The sequence below is a fragment of the Genypterus blacodes genome, unplaced genomic scaffold (genome assembly GCF_046128005.1).
Source record: "Genypterus blacodes isolate CSIRO-AG114 ecotype Tasmania unplaced genomic scaffold, CSIRO-AGI_Gbla_v1 ptg000028l_1, whole genome shotgun sequence".
NCBI classification, from domain to species: Eukaryota; Metazoa; Chordata; class Actinopteri; order Ophidiiformes; family Ophidiidae; genus Genypterus; species Genypterus blacodes.
Window position 1 is genome coordinate 1,216,956 of NW_027466841.1, and position 15,545 is coordinate 1,232,500.

Here is a 15,545-nt window from a genome sequence, read left to right on the forward strand (position 1 = left end):
CCAACGCGGCACTCTGTCTTTCCTCTGTGTTTCCCATCTGTTGCATTTATTCTTAACATAGTGTCAGATTTTCCCTATTGGCACTCTGGATGGGAGAGATGAGCCGAAAACCAACTGTTCAGATGTGAATAACATTAACTCTCTGCTTTTTGACAACACTATTATACAAAAGGCAAAACTAACTTTGCTTGTTTGTAGCTGTTAGAATAGTAGACAAGGTCATTGTTCTTGGCTGACAGAGAAACAGGAAGGAAGAGACGACAGGCTAAACACAAAATCACATGTTTCCGGTGAGAAAAGAAAACAGAAAATGGCCTAAATGAAGGTGTGTGTGAATTTCTTTGTTAGCATGTCAGGGATCAGGTCATCCACAGGATGTACTTCATAACGTGGAAGACATCACACTGTAACATAATATGACAATGAACCAGGTTGAGGCTCCTCATCCAGGCCACACACTGCGTTCCGCTGGGCTTTGTCGCTGCGTCTTGTCCTCAGATTACCAACAAGTCACACAGATCTCGAGTCTATTTTCATGTCTTATTTACATCCCTCATCCTGTCTTTCCTCTGTTGACTAAAGGGATTACAAACTCATCTTTGAACTCAGCTCAAGCATCAGTTCTGCACGTCAACCTACAATTGCACTGCACACCATTGTTTTGGGGCACACAGGGGATCCACAATACACCAGGCACCCCCCACCCACAGGACAATAGAGAGATATTTGTCCTTTTTTGTTGACCTCAATGGATGTGACAGGAATACCAGCAGTGGCAGAGAGAAAGGGGGGGGGGAGTAGAGACTGGGGCGCTGTGGCAAGCATCTAAATCAAGTGGAGTCTCCGGGCTGTTTTACGAGCTGTGAGGCCTCCGTTGCTCCGCTCAGACTGTTTTTACACTGAGGTCACAGCAAACGGATGAGAGATCACATCAGCCTGCGACTTGGGCTCGCTGCCATGACGTCATTGCCTCCCAATGACTTATAGGAACTTAATGAAGGCACGACATCATCTGTAAAATTAGCCTGTTGCCATCCTGCCCTTAAACCTCCGAATGGTGACATACACGCTACCTAACCGAGCAGAAATTAGCGTCTGACAGTGCGGAGACATCCAGCTTTTGCACGACTAAGCGTCAGTTGCTTGTTAATTACAAATTGCACAACGCATGACAGAAACCATACTTCATAAGAGACCAGAAAAAAGGCAGGGAACACTTATGGACTGAGGTGAGATTACCCAGCAGCCCTTCTGTGCCTGAACCCGATCATTACACAGAATCCTCTTTCTGCGTAAACAATGGTTTACAGCTAAGAACCGTAAACACAGAAGCTAGACAGCCGGCAATCAAGGCTCTGTCAGGGTTCAGAGTCTTGCAACTTTGCAGTTGTAATGTTGTAGCTCGGGCTAACAAGGCAAATTAGCTAAGTTTTTGACGGATCTCCTATTCTCACGAAAAGCTTCTTCCAGCAGCTGTCAGTTGTCGTCATGCGGAGAATGAGCGAAGGGGGCAAACACGCCAGCGATGAATCAGTCACTTAGGCGCTCGGCAGTGGAGAGTGACTTCATGCAAGCGTCTTTGAAATGTGACTCTGGTCTTTCAGTGTGTGTGAAGACAGCGCAACCTCCACCCTGATATAAGCGGAGTGTATAAACAGGTCACTCCGCTTTAAAGGGAGAAAGGAAAAGTCTGGGATGTTATCAAAGTGTGAGATCTTAGCGCGGCTCTGTGAGGGCCTCCGAGCCTGAGAGAGGAGTCACAGCACCACTGTGTCACACTGTCACAAGAGCAAACACACCCACCCCCTTTTCCTTTTAAGGTCATCTTTGAAATCACTCTGTCCTACAAACTTATTTATTTAAAGGAATTTGTAATACTGAGGAAATGTATTCAACTCTCTTCCACTTCTGGGAAAAGAGTTTAATACAGTTTTCCCTGATCATGTAATGTTCCCGTCACCCATCACACTGGATCTCCTGACCTGTTAGTACCCAGCGGGGTTAAACCTGTAGCTCTGTGTCAGTGGGGATTCACTCGCCAGTCTGTGCCTGTAGCTGTCACGTCCAATACTAGAAAACACAATTTGAACAAATCACATTACATACAGTAGATCTCCACTGTGTTATCGTCAATGCTTTTCATTCAAGCTCCTCTGAAGTACTGAAACTACAGCTTTGTATCCCCTCGTACCCGACTCAGGGGCGTCCAGTTTCCCCTCATTCTCCATTCAGATCCTTTATTATCCTTGTGGACACTTTATTGGAATGAACCTCAAGGTTTTTATACAGCAGAGGTCTTTTAAAAAACAAAACAAAACATGGCCTGTGTTTTCTGACTAAGTCATGACAAGCCCTGTTTGTTCCAGTGGCTCTGAAAACCTCCTTGGTTCCCAGGTCACGGCTGAACTTCTCATATTTATGTTAGCTAAACTGCAGCCTGGCAGGCTAATTCACTGGTATGTGTTTTCATTATGTCTCGGGGGCCCGGGTAGAGCTCCCGCACTAGCGTGGCTCCTGTGAACTCTGACCCCGGCTTTAATGGGGAGGCTGGCAGGGAAAGGGAGGGGGGTCAGCCTTTGGAGTGAGCGCTGCTACGACTTAAGGTAACAATTTGAGGAGGCGTAACAGCTTATGTAACCTTGTTTTTGGACCTTAATGGTTTGCTAGGCTGCGGAGGACACTGTTCACTCTCAATGGGGCTCTTTGACGTCAGCTGCTCTTCCGTGGCAACAAAATTACCTTTAGACAAATCTTGAGCTGTGTCCTAGATCAAGGACATGTGATCGACCTCTAGCAATGTTCTAAGCAGCAGAACGTAAATCCAGCGTCAGACAGAGAGAGAGAGACAGAGAGACAGAGAGAGAGACGGAGAGAGACAGAGAGAGAGAAAGAGAGCCCTCATGCTATCATCTCAACTGACTAATTTTCTGCTTCCTTTGCTTCTGAGGAGAGCAAAAATGTCGGCCTCTGTCAGGCTCCATGCTGCTCCACGTGTAAACTCTAAACTCTTGTGTAGGATGGACTCCCAGCTGCTTATTTACAGAAATAACAGCGCCACTAACACATTTTCAAAGCTTAACATCTTCATTGTCCCCAACCAGCATTCAAATTGAACAGAAAGCTTTAGATTCCTGTTTGTTGACAAATTCTTCCTCCTTGATATCAGACAGGTTCAACAGAGAGACAAAAAGTCACAGAGGAAGACAGCGACAGCTCTCTCTCTCTCACACACACACACACACACACACACACACACACACCCCAGAGCAGCTCCACATTCATCTCTGAGTCAGTGTGGGAAAACAGGCCTCACCTAGCAAAGCCAAACCCAGAGCCAGCAGCAGGATCATACATACCAGAGCGCATACCAAAAATGTTTGTGTGCACGTGTGTTTGTGTTTGAACATGAGCATTGTGTGTGTCTGTGTCTGTGTGTGTATGTGTGTGTGTGTGTGTGTGTGTGTGTGTGTATGTGCGTCATTGTGTCTATCTAATTTACTTTTCTGAAACAAAATTAGTTCTTAAAGTAATTAATTCATCTTCAACTCAATATGTTTCCTTTATATGAAAGTAGACATCAAAATAAGTACTTTGGAATCTAGATTGATCATTATATTACATTACAATCATACTGTATAATTATCAGCTTTTATGTTTCATGTGTGTGTGTGTGTGTGTGTGTGTGTGTGTGTGTGTGTGTGTGTGTGTGTCTGGAAATACTTAAAACAAGCTTATGATTTTAAGTTTGTATTATCCTACAATTCTGTACGTCACCGAAATGGGCACACCTGTCACCTGAACGCACCACCACCAGCTGGGCTCGGAGCTTTCAGAAAACCCTGCGTCGCCATTGGCTCCCTCACGGTGCGCGTCAATGCGGGCGGGGAGGAGAGGAGAGGAGAGGAGGAGGAGGAGGGGGGGCTGGACCAGAGAAGGCAGTTTATTGTCAGGAATGTGTAGTAGCACTCAAACCAATTTACCACACCGACTCTGTGACACTCCCGCCGGGCATCTATCGCTCCGGTTCAGGACACGCTCTAAACTCGGATTATCTCCCCCGGTGCTTTGAACGCAGCACCTCTCGGCTCCACAGTTGTTTAACAGAGTTTTAAACTTTAACATGCGAGTTTTGACTTGATTGGAGCACAGAAAACGGGATCCTTCGCTTCTTCTGCGCTCTTTTAGACACGCTTTGCTTCCAGTGAAACTCCGATGCCAGATCCAGCCAGGATGAGCAAGACTGGGATGGTGACGAAGATCCACACCAGGATAAGAACCGAGCCGTTCGCCGCCACCTACGAGCTGGTGGGCAGAGAGCTGGGCAGGTAAATCCACGCTAGATTATTGACAACACACGGTAGTAGAAACGTGTATGCTCACTCTGCACACGCACACACACACACAATAGCCCGTTAATCTTGTGTAAATCCTGTAATCACATTATATTTTCTCTCTGCACGTGTTTGACTGGACACATTCCTAATTCCCACTTTGTCTTCAGACGCGTAACTGGGAAGCGCGTTTGTTTTGTGCGTTAAATTGTGGAGAAAGTTGCACAGTTTGTTGCCTTTCTGATTCTTGATGATTATGATGATGATGATGATGGAGCTGTTCCGTGGGTCTCCACTGTCTTATCTCTCAGCCCTTAATGGCCACTTGCTCTATCTTCTCTTTAACTTAATGAGGTGGACGTGCAGTTATTGCTCCTTTTTTATGTAATGGAACTTGCAAAGTTTCTGTTATTGGTTTGTTGTTGTAGATGCTGGTGCTTAGTGGGGGGGATGATGGTGTTTGAGTGTATTGAAGTAGGAGTGTGAAGTTAAAGCCTGTTGAGAGGGCAAAGGGGACGTAATCCCAAATCTCATCCCACTTTTCCTGCTTTGCCCTGCTGTGTCCCCCACCTTGATGTCTCTCCGGTGCAGACCTGTATCCTGCTCTCCAGTGGGGATGCAGCAGAGAGGGGTAATACTGTAAATATGCCAGCTGCCATCATCGACCAGCTGATGCGTTCACACATGAGCGAGCGTGGCCCACATGCATACAGACACAGACACTTAGATGCACATTCCAGTGGTACTGAGGAGGGGTGTGAGGGGATGAGGGGGGATTCCCAAATATCCCCTTTTGGATCCGGATAAAGAGCCGTCGCTGTTGACTCCTCTTAACTGACAACTGTTTTGATTACTGTTTGTGCCAGTTTTGCATGTGACTCCATGGCTGTGTGTTTCATAGGGACTCTGCAGGGCTAAATAAAGACTCGGTTGTGTTGCCAGTTGGTAGCAGCCAGTTTGCCTTGTTGGACATCCTGGGACAGCAGCCAGGCCTCATAGGAGGGGGGGGTTAGCGAAAAACTGGCATTGAACAGTAGGGCATACCAGCCCCCTAAACAACCCCCCACAGCTCATCCTACACCCCCACACCCCCACCCCCCCTCTTCCCATGACTTTGACCCACCAACATCCTGAGCTCAGGCCTCATAATCGCATTAAGCGCAGGAATGTATGTGCTGTGTGCAAGAACAACAGCTATACAGTCACTATAGAAGAGCGTTATGTTAACCATGTTTGACCCTGTGGGTGCCTGAGTTGAATCCTTCCTCTTGTTCGCCACAGTTTACATAAGCTCATATCTGTTTTTACGAGGGGTTGGTTTATTACTGTACTGTACAGTGCCGCTGATGTGAGACTGGGAAGCATCTTGTGAAACGTTCAGCTCTACAGCATCCTTATCATGAGGTTTTTGCATGATAGGCAGTGTGTTGTGGCGAAGTCATAGGCAGGAAGAGGAAGCCATGTGTGTCGCCGTGTCTGAGACGCAGGCAAAGCAAGAGCAGCGAGGGCCGTCAGCTCTTCAGCCGCGCCTCAGACATGAGTCAGTGCCCCTGCCGAGAGAAACAAAACGCAGACGCCACAGGAAGCAGAAGTTCTCAGTCAAATTATCGCCATCCTCGCTGCTACTGAGGAAGAGGAGGAGGAGAGGGCGGAAGTCTTTCTTGTGTCGCAGCACAAGTTGATGATTGATGACGGACGAATTGCAGATACGCTCCAACCCCCGAATGACAAATTGGCCGTCCGATCTGCATAATTGTGTTTGATGATCCAGGCTGGATGTTTAGGAATGAATACATAAGGACTCAGACTTTGATCAAGAGTTCTTCTACTAGAAAGAGTTTGTGGAAATAAGCGCTTGGCTCCGAAATATAGAGTTTAAGCACAATTGAGAGGATTTATCCGAGAGTTTCCGTCCCCCCGCTTAGTGACATGACAGAGTGTGAACAATCCATTAACGCCGCAGGCTGGTAGATGGCCGTGTTTACTGACCTCTGACCTGTTGTCAGGCTTTGAAAAGGCCTCCCGTTGCTCCTTTTTTGGAGGCTCGCAGTCATTTTCCTTTCACACCGTATGTAGTTCCAGCCCACAGCGAGCTGCTCTGAACTTGGCCAATTAAAGAAGAAAGGGCTCTGACGAAGTTCTGCCTTTTCACTCTGAACAATGAGTCGGCAGCGTTCTGTGTCGATGGGAGAGGAGGGAGAGAGAGAGAGAGAGAGAGAGAGAGAAGGAGAAACGGGCCACCGGCCAACAGAACCGGGCGCTGGCCAGAGTAGCTGCTGTTTTTGGTACACAGCACAGTGGGTCTGTGTGGGAACATGTCAGGCCCCCACGCTGACCGGACCCGCCTGACTTCACGGAGATGCTGTCCAGCTCTCAGTCAGACAGATCTGCAGGACATAAAATATAGGAATGTCTAGTGGCCCGACAAGTTGAGATTCCAATCAGATAAAGACGTTGAGTTTACAGTATTCAGTCAGCTCAGGCTCCAACCTGACTGTAGCAGCGGTGACCCCCCCCCCCCCCCCCCCCCCCCGCTCCGGTCAGGTGGGTGGTCTGGTTAGTGGGGGCTGTTTAACCCGCTGGTCAGCCTGCGCAACCTTTTGTAAGACTTGTCAAAGGAGAGTGGAGCTCCGGCCGCGGGTCTGGACAGAGGCGTCAACAGAATCCCATTTGTCCCCCCGCCCGCTGTCAGCTGTGAAGAAAAGGGAAGTGGACAAGGCCTCATTATCGGCGCGGGGAGGGGGACGGAACAGTGATTGCAGGACACAGAAAGGCAATTCTGCGCACGTCGGACATCCTGCCCACACCCTCAGCTGACCCCTGACACCTCCCCTGAATCCATCTGTCAGAATAAAACGCAGTGACGAGGCTGTGTTCTTTGCTCGACCTGAAAAGTAGCGCCGGCCTTATCGCGTCCCTGCCCACTATTTAGCAGCGCTTGCCAAGACCTCAGGCCTTATCGGCAGCCTGTGGGATCCTCCTAACGTCAGGAGGAAGAGGAGAAGAAAAGGGTATCAGGGGCGAAATGTCCATGTGTTTTGAAACGATGCCACTTGACCTCTTTATCTCTGTGACGTTCTTTAACCTCTTTTCCAAACCTCTCCTCATGCCGCTGCAACAGCAAGGGTTGCGTCAAGTAATTTTAGCTTCCACCGCAAGTTAAATGACCTAAATTTGATCTTGCTGAGGGGGCCGTCAAAGAGAGCGGAGAGCCGAGAGCTGAGAGCGGAGAGCCGTCCCTGACCAAGCATATTTGGGAAAAGCCAGTAATGTGGTCGGGATTATTCCGTCCTCCTCACTAATCACCCTGTCGCTCTTTCTCTCTCTCGCCGTTTCCCAGGGGAAAGTTTGCGGTGGTGAAGAAGTGCATGGAGAAGGCAACGGGGAAGCAGTACGCCGCCAAGTTCCTGCGAAAGCGTCGGAAGGGCGAGGACTGTCGCATGGACGTCTTAAACGAGATCGCCGTGCTGGAGTCGGCCAAGGCGAACCCGTATGTGGTGGCCCTGCACGAGGTCTACGAGACCAACACGGAGCTCATCCTGGTGCTGGAGTGGTAAGAGCCAAACGTTACAGAAATTACACAAAGAGTGTGTGTGTGTGTGTTTGTGTGTGTGTGTGTGTGTGTGTGTCACTCCAAACTTTCATCAGCTGCAGTTTTTGCTTCACTAATGAATTCTGTGCGTCAGTGTTCTTTTCTTCGTTTCTTGAGAAATGACTTTGATTGGGAAAACACCAGACATCAGATCTTGCATCAGGTCGTGCGAACTTCCTGTACGTACTTTTATTCTGGCGGTTTCGTGAGAATCGACATTTCTTGTACGTCTGCTCAGATCTGAGATAAAACACCTTCACATCCTGCCGCTGAGTTATGTGCTCGCTGGAGTGCAGCTGCATGTCACTCAAGACTTCTCACTTAAAATAAAGGCTGTCAACACCCACACACACACACCCACACACACACACACACGTGAAACATATAACCTGGTGCTTGGGTTACATGAAGCCTGTTGCCTTAAAAGGAGATTATCTCTGTGGTTACTACTCATCTTCACCGCAACATCTCTACTTCTTGTCACTTTGACTGGCTGTCATTTAAATGCTGATGCACCAGGGGCCACAATGTTCTCACTGAGTGAAAACAAAATTATGAGCCTCCAATGACTCAGATGGACCCGAGCTGGCTACTTGTTGCTCAGATCTCCGGGTGGTGTTGTGTTCCAGCCCAGGTGAAGTAGCTGCCAGCTGAGCGGAGGTCAACCTGCCTGCCTGCCTGTCTGTCTGTCTGGCCTCTCAGGTGGCACGACGCGTAGCCAGGATGCGTCTTGTGCCTCTAATGAGGGTTTGCAAAGGACAGTGTGCATCTTAATCCCTTCATAATGATAACACCGGGCAATTACTCCTGCACCTAGTCTTCCTTTGACCCCGGGTCCTGAACTGCTGGCTGTGCAGCCACACACTCCGTCCTAGACGTGAAATCCTACTGCAGAACAAAAGGCTCTCAGTGGAGGAGCGTTTAGTTTGACCTCTGACTGAAGTGTGAAAGGGGAAGCGGCACCACAGTTCACCCCTGCATGCCTGCAGAGAAAACATAGCAGGAGGTCAGGCAGCACTGATCCACGGCTCCTCGCCAGCTGCCAACCGGAGCTGCACCGGGAGACTTTCAGCATATAATCAAGCTGCAGCACACGCATACTCATTATTTAGTACTAGAAGAGGCCTGTTATTACATTTGAGCCTGCACTTTTGCCAGCTATTTCACTGCACGTGTCTTGAAAAGCTGCAGGGACCCTCCGGCTGGCAAAAGGCTGCATCACCAAAACGGTCTGACCTCAGCGTGGGCTTTAAGAATCACAAACCAGAGAGAGAGAGAGAGAGAGAGAGACTGTTTCCATTTCCTGCGGGTTTTAAATGTAAACAGTGAGCGAGGCAGCCGAATGCAGCACAACACCACACCGGTATATAGAGCATTACACACACAGACGCACATTTCTCAGAGCCGCCACCACATCCTGTGCAATGTCAGAAACTGAAGCGAGAAGTTGAATTCTCATCATCTTTTGTAAGCGCGGCTCGGGCCTGCGTCACAGCCGCAGAAACCCCAAACATAATGAGCAGTTTGAGAACAGGTTTAGTCTGATGAGAAACGAGTCTGCAGCACCTCTGAACCTTCCTCGGCGAGCGTCGGCCTTCATCATCTGATAAAGTGATGACGAAGATAAGGTCACGGTTGATCACATCCTGCCAATTGACCTTCACTCGGAGCCAAACAGAGATTTGTAAAGCCTTTAACACACGTTTAACTGAATTTTACTGCGGCCTTCTACTGTAATTGTCCGACCAATCAGGCGGCTTTGCCTCCTGGACTGGCAGCGTATGACCTCACTGGAGTTTGGCCGGCGTGTGCTCGAGCCGTCCCAAGGCCAAAGTCCCCCCCTCGACCCACTAAGCCCGGGGGGTCAAAGTCGCTGATACGGTGCATTCAGGTGACGTCGTCGAGCAGCCGGCTTGGTGCTCAACTAGTAACATGACATAAAGACTTCATACTGAAAGAAGGTGGCTTGGTTTGATACTTAAATACCTTAAATACCATAAATACCGGCCCTCTCTTCCTCTATCCTGACAATTGTCATCTACTTATTCCGGATCTGAGACTCATCTGTTCTCAGCTGGTGTCTTGCGATGATTCCTTGGCCGTTATTCTTCTTCTTCTTCTTCTTCTGTCATCTCGGCTGCAGAGGGTTTATTTATACGAGCCTGCCCGCAGGGAGGATGAAGCCGAAGTCGTTACAGCACCATTGCGTTCTCTTTCTTCTTCTTCTTCTTCGAGAGGAGACGTTGTTTAGACTCAGAGGAAGTATCAGATCATTTTAATGTGCTTGGCCCGAGCGTCTGCAGCCTAATGAATTTAAACAAGATCCAGATTTATCCAGATTGGAAACCCTTTCAAGCTCCCTGATGACAGTTTAATCAAACATAACCTATTCAAACAGATTTTCCCTACTTGCGGGGGCGCGATCACCAATCTTCCCTGTACGCGGCCTTCTTTCTTTCCTGCTGCACCTCTCAACATTAATTTCAAAAACATCCTTCCAAAACCACATTCACGTGTCTCTCATTTCCTCCCTCGGATCAAAACACTAACACCGGACGGGCGGAATCGGTGCGCCGGCGTTCCAAGCACGGGGATTAGTTGTACCTCTCTGCCGTCCTTAACCTCTTCTGGGGGGTTGTTGCTACGTCGAGCTGCGTGTTTGTAACAAGCAGGTCAACAAGAAGCATTCAGTGCCGGGAGCTAAGGAAAGATTATTGGGACCGGCGTCGGATATCCTCCAAAGCCCGGGAAAAACAGGGATGCTATTTTCACAGCTGAGGGCAAACAGGGGGGATCGGAGGACGCTAGGTTATGTAACAACAAATGGCGCCCGGGGGTAGAGTCGCCTTAGTTTGCTGCGGTGATAGAAAGCATGTGTACCATCTCAATCACGCACACATGGTTCTAGTTCTTTGGGAGAACTGTCAGCTTCAGGCATGGATCTGACTTGCGGAGCGTCCAGCGTCCAGCGTCAATCTGCCGTGACTCCTCTGAAGTTCACTTGGAGTTGTTACATAAGGCCGAGCAGGGAACCTCATCGGAGTCTTACCGCCAAAATATGAGAAGTCGTCGCTGATTTGTTTACATATTCCTGAATTGAAAAGCGAGCAAGAGAGGGTAAACATCCTTAATCTGTAAAATCTGTCCACGTCGGCATGAACCGGAGGAACATGCACGGCTCGTTGCGTAACAGTGAGCTGCAGAGGACAAGCAAGCACAGGACGATTACGCCAATGGAGCGTTTAAGATGCTCGAGTAAATTGACTTACAATGACATCATCTCGATGTGTCGGACTCAGCTCAGATTAGCGTCGTTATCAATGCTTACGTTTGTTTACACGACAAATCCAGAGGAAACAAATGGACTTGTTGTGTTGTGACTGAGAACGTCCACGGAAACTTCCTTTTCACATTTGTTCCACCAAATCATCATCATCCACTTTGGACGGCGAATCTATTTTCAATCTCACAATAGGTCCGCTCACTTCTGGCATCTTCCCTGATTGAATTGCGACCCGAGGCTTTTTCTTCTTCAGGTTCAGCCAGACGATCACCACCTTCCTCCCTTCCTGGCCACCTGATAGCTGAAGTTCAGTCCCAGTCAATACCCTGACTCTAGGAAAGTGTCTGGGTATTGTTGACTGGGTCAGTGTGTGATACTGCCTCCCCCTCCCCCTCCCCCTCCTCCTCCTCCTCCTCCTCACTCCTATGCTTTGCTTTAGTAAGCTGATCTGCAGTATATCAGGTTCTAGAAGTTCTTATCTGCACGTACTGTCAGTTGATATGTCCCTCCTTATCTCCAGTAATATGCTGGGACAGTACTCGGAGTACCCGATTCATGCCACGGCGTGTGCATGTGATGGACTTTGCTTCCTCTAACTAATGAGATTATGAGCTGTTGCGTATCTTTTGAAAGGAAATGAAATGGCGTTTGTTTGCTGGAATGATGCTTTTATGGGCCGGGTGGGAATTTGGGTGGACTTCAGATTGAGAGGAAAGGGCGTATTTGTTTCGGTGTATGGGCGCAATTGTTTGAACAAAGGAAAAGGAATTATCAGAAATGAAAGTAAACCAAACTAAACCTCTCAGTTGTCTGCCTGTTTCAGTTCTCTAAACTTTCTTTCTTTTTGTTCCCCCCTCCCTGCAGCGCTGCCGGTGGTGAGATCTTCGACCAGTGTGTCGCCGACAACGACGACGCCTTCACAGAGAAGGACGTGATCAGGCTGGCCAGGCAGATCCTGACTGGAGTGGCCTGCCTGCACCGGAGCAACGTGGTGCACCTGGATCTAAAGGTGAGGACTGGGACCTACACTGGGACCTGAACTCAGGGTGTTCTGGGACCTGAACTGTGACCTGTAGTGTGGGAATACACCGCCATATGTAGGCCAATATATTTCCCATTGTTGCAGAATGAGAGGAAACATTATCCACGTTATGTAACCGACAGCTCGCATGTCCCGGCGTTGATTCCCCTGAGCGTTGAACGATACAGCAGAGGAACCAGGCCAAATCATCGTGTTTACATTAATGTGCTGTGAGGTAACAGAACTCAGCCCAGCGCCTGGTTTCTCTTTGCACGCACGCTAAAGAAACCTTTACAATATTAAAAACAACAGTGCAGGCAACACCCCCCGCAGACGTGGAAGTGGGACGGTCCAAAGCTCCTCAGCTCCTCGTCCAGCCTTATGTCGCTAACTATGTTTTAGTGGAATCTACAGTTACTGAGCGAGTGGAGCCAGAGTTTGGGGATCTAATTGTTTCATAGTCGGAGTTAAATGAGACGAATTAAACGGCAGTGATGATGAATTGGTTCTGTCTGGCTCCTAAAGTGGGTCTCATGTAATCTTCAGCCACACGTCTCTGTGATCTAACAGATTGTTGTGACTCAGGCCTGATGGTTGGCTGGACTTGTCTTCTTGCATTTATCTCAGAGGTTCCAGACTCTGCTTAGTCCACACACACGCAGACACACACACACACACACACACACACACACACTACTCTAGTGTTTGGCAGTGATGTTGTACCTGTTTTCAGTCGGGTCTTAATGGCTAATTGGATGATCTTGATCTGAGCTCAGAGGAACAGCTGTGATCAAACTACTTCCACGCTGGAGTCTTAACTTACGACGTCAGACTGAGGGAGTGACGCTGCACTACTTACTCACTCTCTAATCTCTGTGTGTTTGTGTTTGTGTTCTCTCCATCTGTCCAGCCCCAGAACATCTTGCTGACCAGTGCCAGACCTCTGGGAGACATTCGAATTGTGGACTTTGGCCTGTCCAGACGCATGGACAAGATCACAGAGGTCAGGGAGATCCTGGGCACGCCGGAGTATGTCGGTGAGTGCGGAATGCCACACACACACACACACACACACACACACACACACACACACACACACACACACACACACACACACACACACACACACAATATCATGCTTCGTCTCAAGTGGAGATGGAGGATCACGGTGCGTTCACTGAGCCTAACTAGGTCCATGTGTTTGTGTTGCAGCTCCAGAGATCCTCAACTACGAGCCCATCAGCACTGCAACAGACATGTGGTGAGTTTGCCGCTTAATCAGACTGTTTTCATTTACTCTGTGTGTAACTTCTGGGTAGGGAGACATGACATCACCTTCCTCCCGTGCAGAGGACACTTTATAGTATGTGGAGACGTTTGTCCACAGATTTGTGTCCTTTGCACGGTTAAATGATTGACAGAAGCATTGTGGGATACATCAGCGCCTCTGTAATCCTGAAAGATGACCAACTCTGCTACCCCTCCTCTTCCTCTCTCCTCTTTAGGAGCATCGGGGTCCTGACCTACGTCATGCTGACCGGCGAGTCTCCCTTCCTGGGCGATAACAAGCAGGAGACGTTCCTCAACATCTCCCAGGTCAACATCGACTACTCTGAAGACACGTTCGAGGGGATCTCCTCCCTGGCTGTGGACTTCATCAAGTCCCTGCTGGTTAAAACCCCTCGGTAAGATCTTTACAGAATCAGATGATAAAGCCAAACTGATTGTATCACTCTGAAATGATTCACACTATGAGGATGTGAGTCAAATCTACGTCAGATGTACCTTGTCAGAATGAGTGTTAGCGGATGTCAGGTTGCGACACTCGGGCACAGAGTCATTTCCTTTTGACTAATAACTGTACTCTGTAAACCTGTAATAGCTATAAAGTAAGATAATTTAGGCCTTTGGGTTTGTTGTTTCAGCGTTACATCAGGATGGACGAGACATATTTTGGTATAACATATTTTCTGCAGAAGTCAGCGGGTTGATATGATGGCATTTTTTCGGAGAAAGTGTCACTGTATCAAGAGGAGAAGGAAAACCGTAAGATCATCCCTCTCCTAATCTGCTTTAGTGCTCCAGCAGAGCTTTAAATCCTCCATGAATAATAGCCGTAGCCTCCGCCGGCCCAGCCAGAATCTGCACTCGGTGTCGTCTAATTGTGCCGAATTAGTGGTGGAGCTGGAAAAGGAGGAAGATTCTTAAATGTTTGAGTAATCCTGTCAGGGAGAGAGGAAAGAGCAAATGTTCTGCTGCGGTTTTCCACAGCAAATGTTGACATGAAATACGGCCGGCGACTGCGAGAGAAGAGAGGAGAACGGGTGAAAGGGAAGACGCAGGCCGGCCGCCGGTTACGTAAACTATTTGGGAATTTCCACTCATCCGTGGCGTTGTTGTGTTTGTGTGTACAGGAAGCGAGCCACGGCAGAGGAATGCCTCAACCACCCCTGGCTGAACCCGCACCCCCATCATCCCCTCGCCCACCCGCACCACCACCACCACGCCAGGTCCTCCTCCTCCCTGGACGAGCCTGAGACCAGCCAGTCAGAGTCGGAGCCCGAGAGCCCGACGGAGGAAAGCCCGGCGTCCTCCCTGGAGCTGGAAGACCTGCTGGGCTCTTACCTCACGTGCCCGGGCCAAGGCGAGCTGAAAACGGGCCGGGGCACTTTCTCCTTCATTGAGCCTCCGTTTCCCACGAGGCCCGAGATCCAGCAGGAGCTCATCTGCTGAACGGCGGAAGCACTGGGGATGGAAAGACACTGAACAGAAAGCCAACGAGGGCGGACAGGACGGCGGGAGGCGGCAGGGACTTGAAGCTCGGTCCAGAGCTGCACGCGCGCTATTGGCTGCTGCTGCTGCTGTCGCCATGACGCCTGTCCGCTGTGTGTAGCTTGACTCCTCTCTGTGTGCCTGAATGAAACGCGGTGACGGATGCGATAACGCGCGAGGAAAACTGACACAAAGAAGGAAGAAGGAGCGGGAGCAGCTGCAGATGAACTTTTTGCTGCCGGACTCTAGAACTGAACTGGGGGGAAGGGGTTTGGGTCCTGACCCATCCCAGCACACACACACACACACACACACACACACACACACACACACACACACACACACACACACGAACACACACACACGCACTGGTTCCTTTTTCTGTACCCAGTCAGAGAGGCAGTTATGCAAAGTTACGCTTCAGCAGCGCGCTCACACACGCACCCACACACGCACACACACACACACCTTGTATGATCCCTTTAGTTTGCCGAATGCAAAGGGTTTTGACTGAAGGTGCCGCTCGGTCGTTAAAGAATTAAATTA

The 15,545-nt window shown here is 49.2% G+C and overlaps 1 protein-coding gene across 1 annotated transcript in view; it reads left to right on the forward strand.

Annotated features, from left to right (window-relative positions):
• Positions 1-3,929: 3,929 nt before the first annotated feature.
• Positions 3,930-15,545, forward strand: part of stk17al (serine/threonine kinase 17a like) — an 11,804-nt gene continuing 188 nt past the window's right edge. Inside the window, exons 1-7 of the mRNA XM_076144150.1 lie at positions 3,930-4,325; positions 7,672-7,884; positions 12,071-12,215; positions 13,138-13,264; positions 13,440-13,488; positions 13,733-13,912; positions 14,642-15,545. The exon at positions 14,642-15,545 is cut by the window's right edge and continues 188 nt beyond it. Coding sequence (XP_076000265.1) covers positions 4,213-4,325; positions 7,672-7,884; positions 12,071-12,215; positions 13,138-13,264; positions 13,440-13,488; positions 13,733-13,912; positions 14,642-14,960 — 1,146 coding nt within the window. The 5' untranslated portion in view covers positions 3,930-4,212 and the 3' untranslated portion in view covers positions 14,961-15,545. The remainder of the gene's footprint in view (positions 4,326-7,671; positions 7,885-12,070; positions 12,216-13,137; positions 13,265-13,439; positions 13,489-13,732; positions 13,913-14,641) is intronic.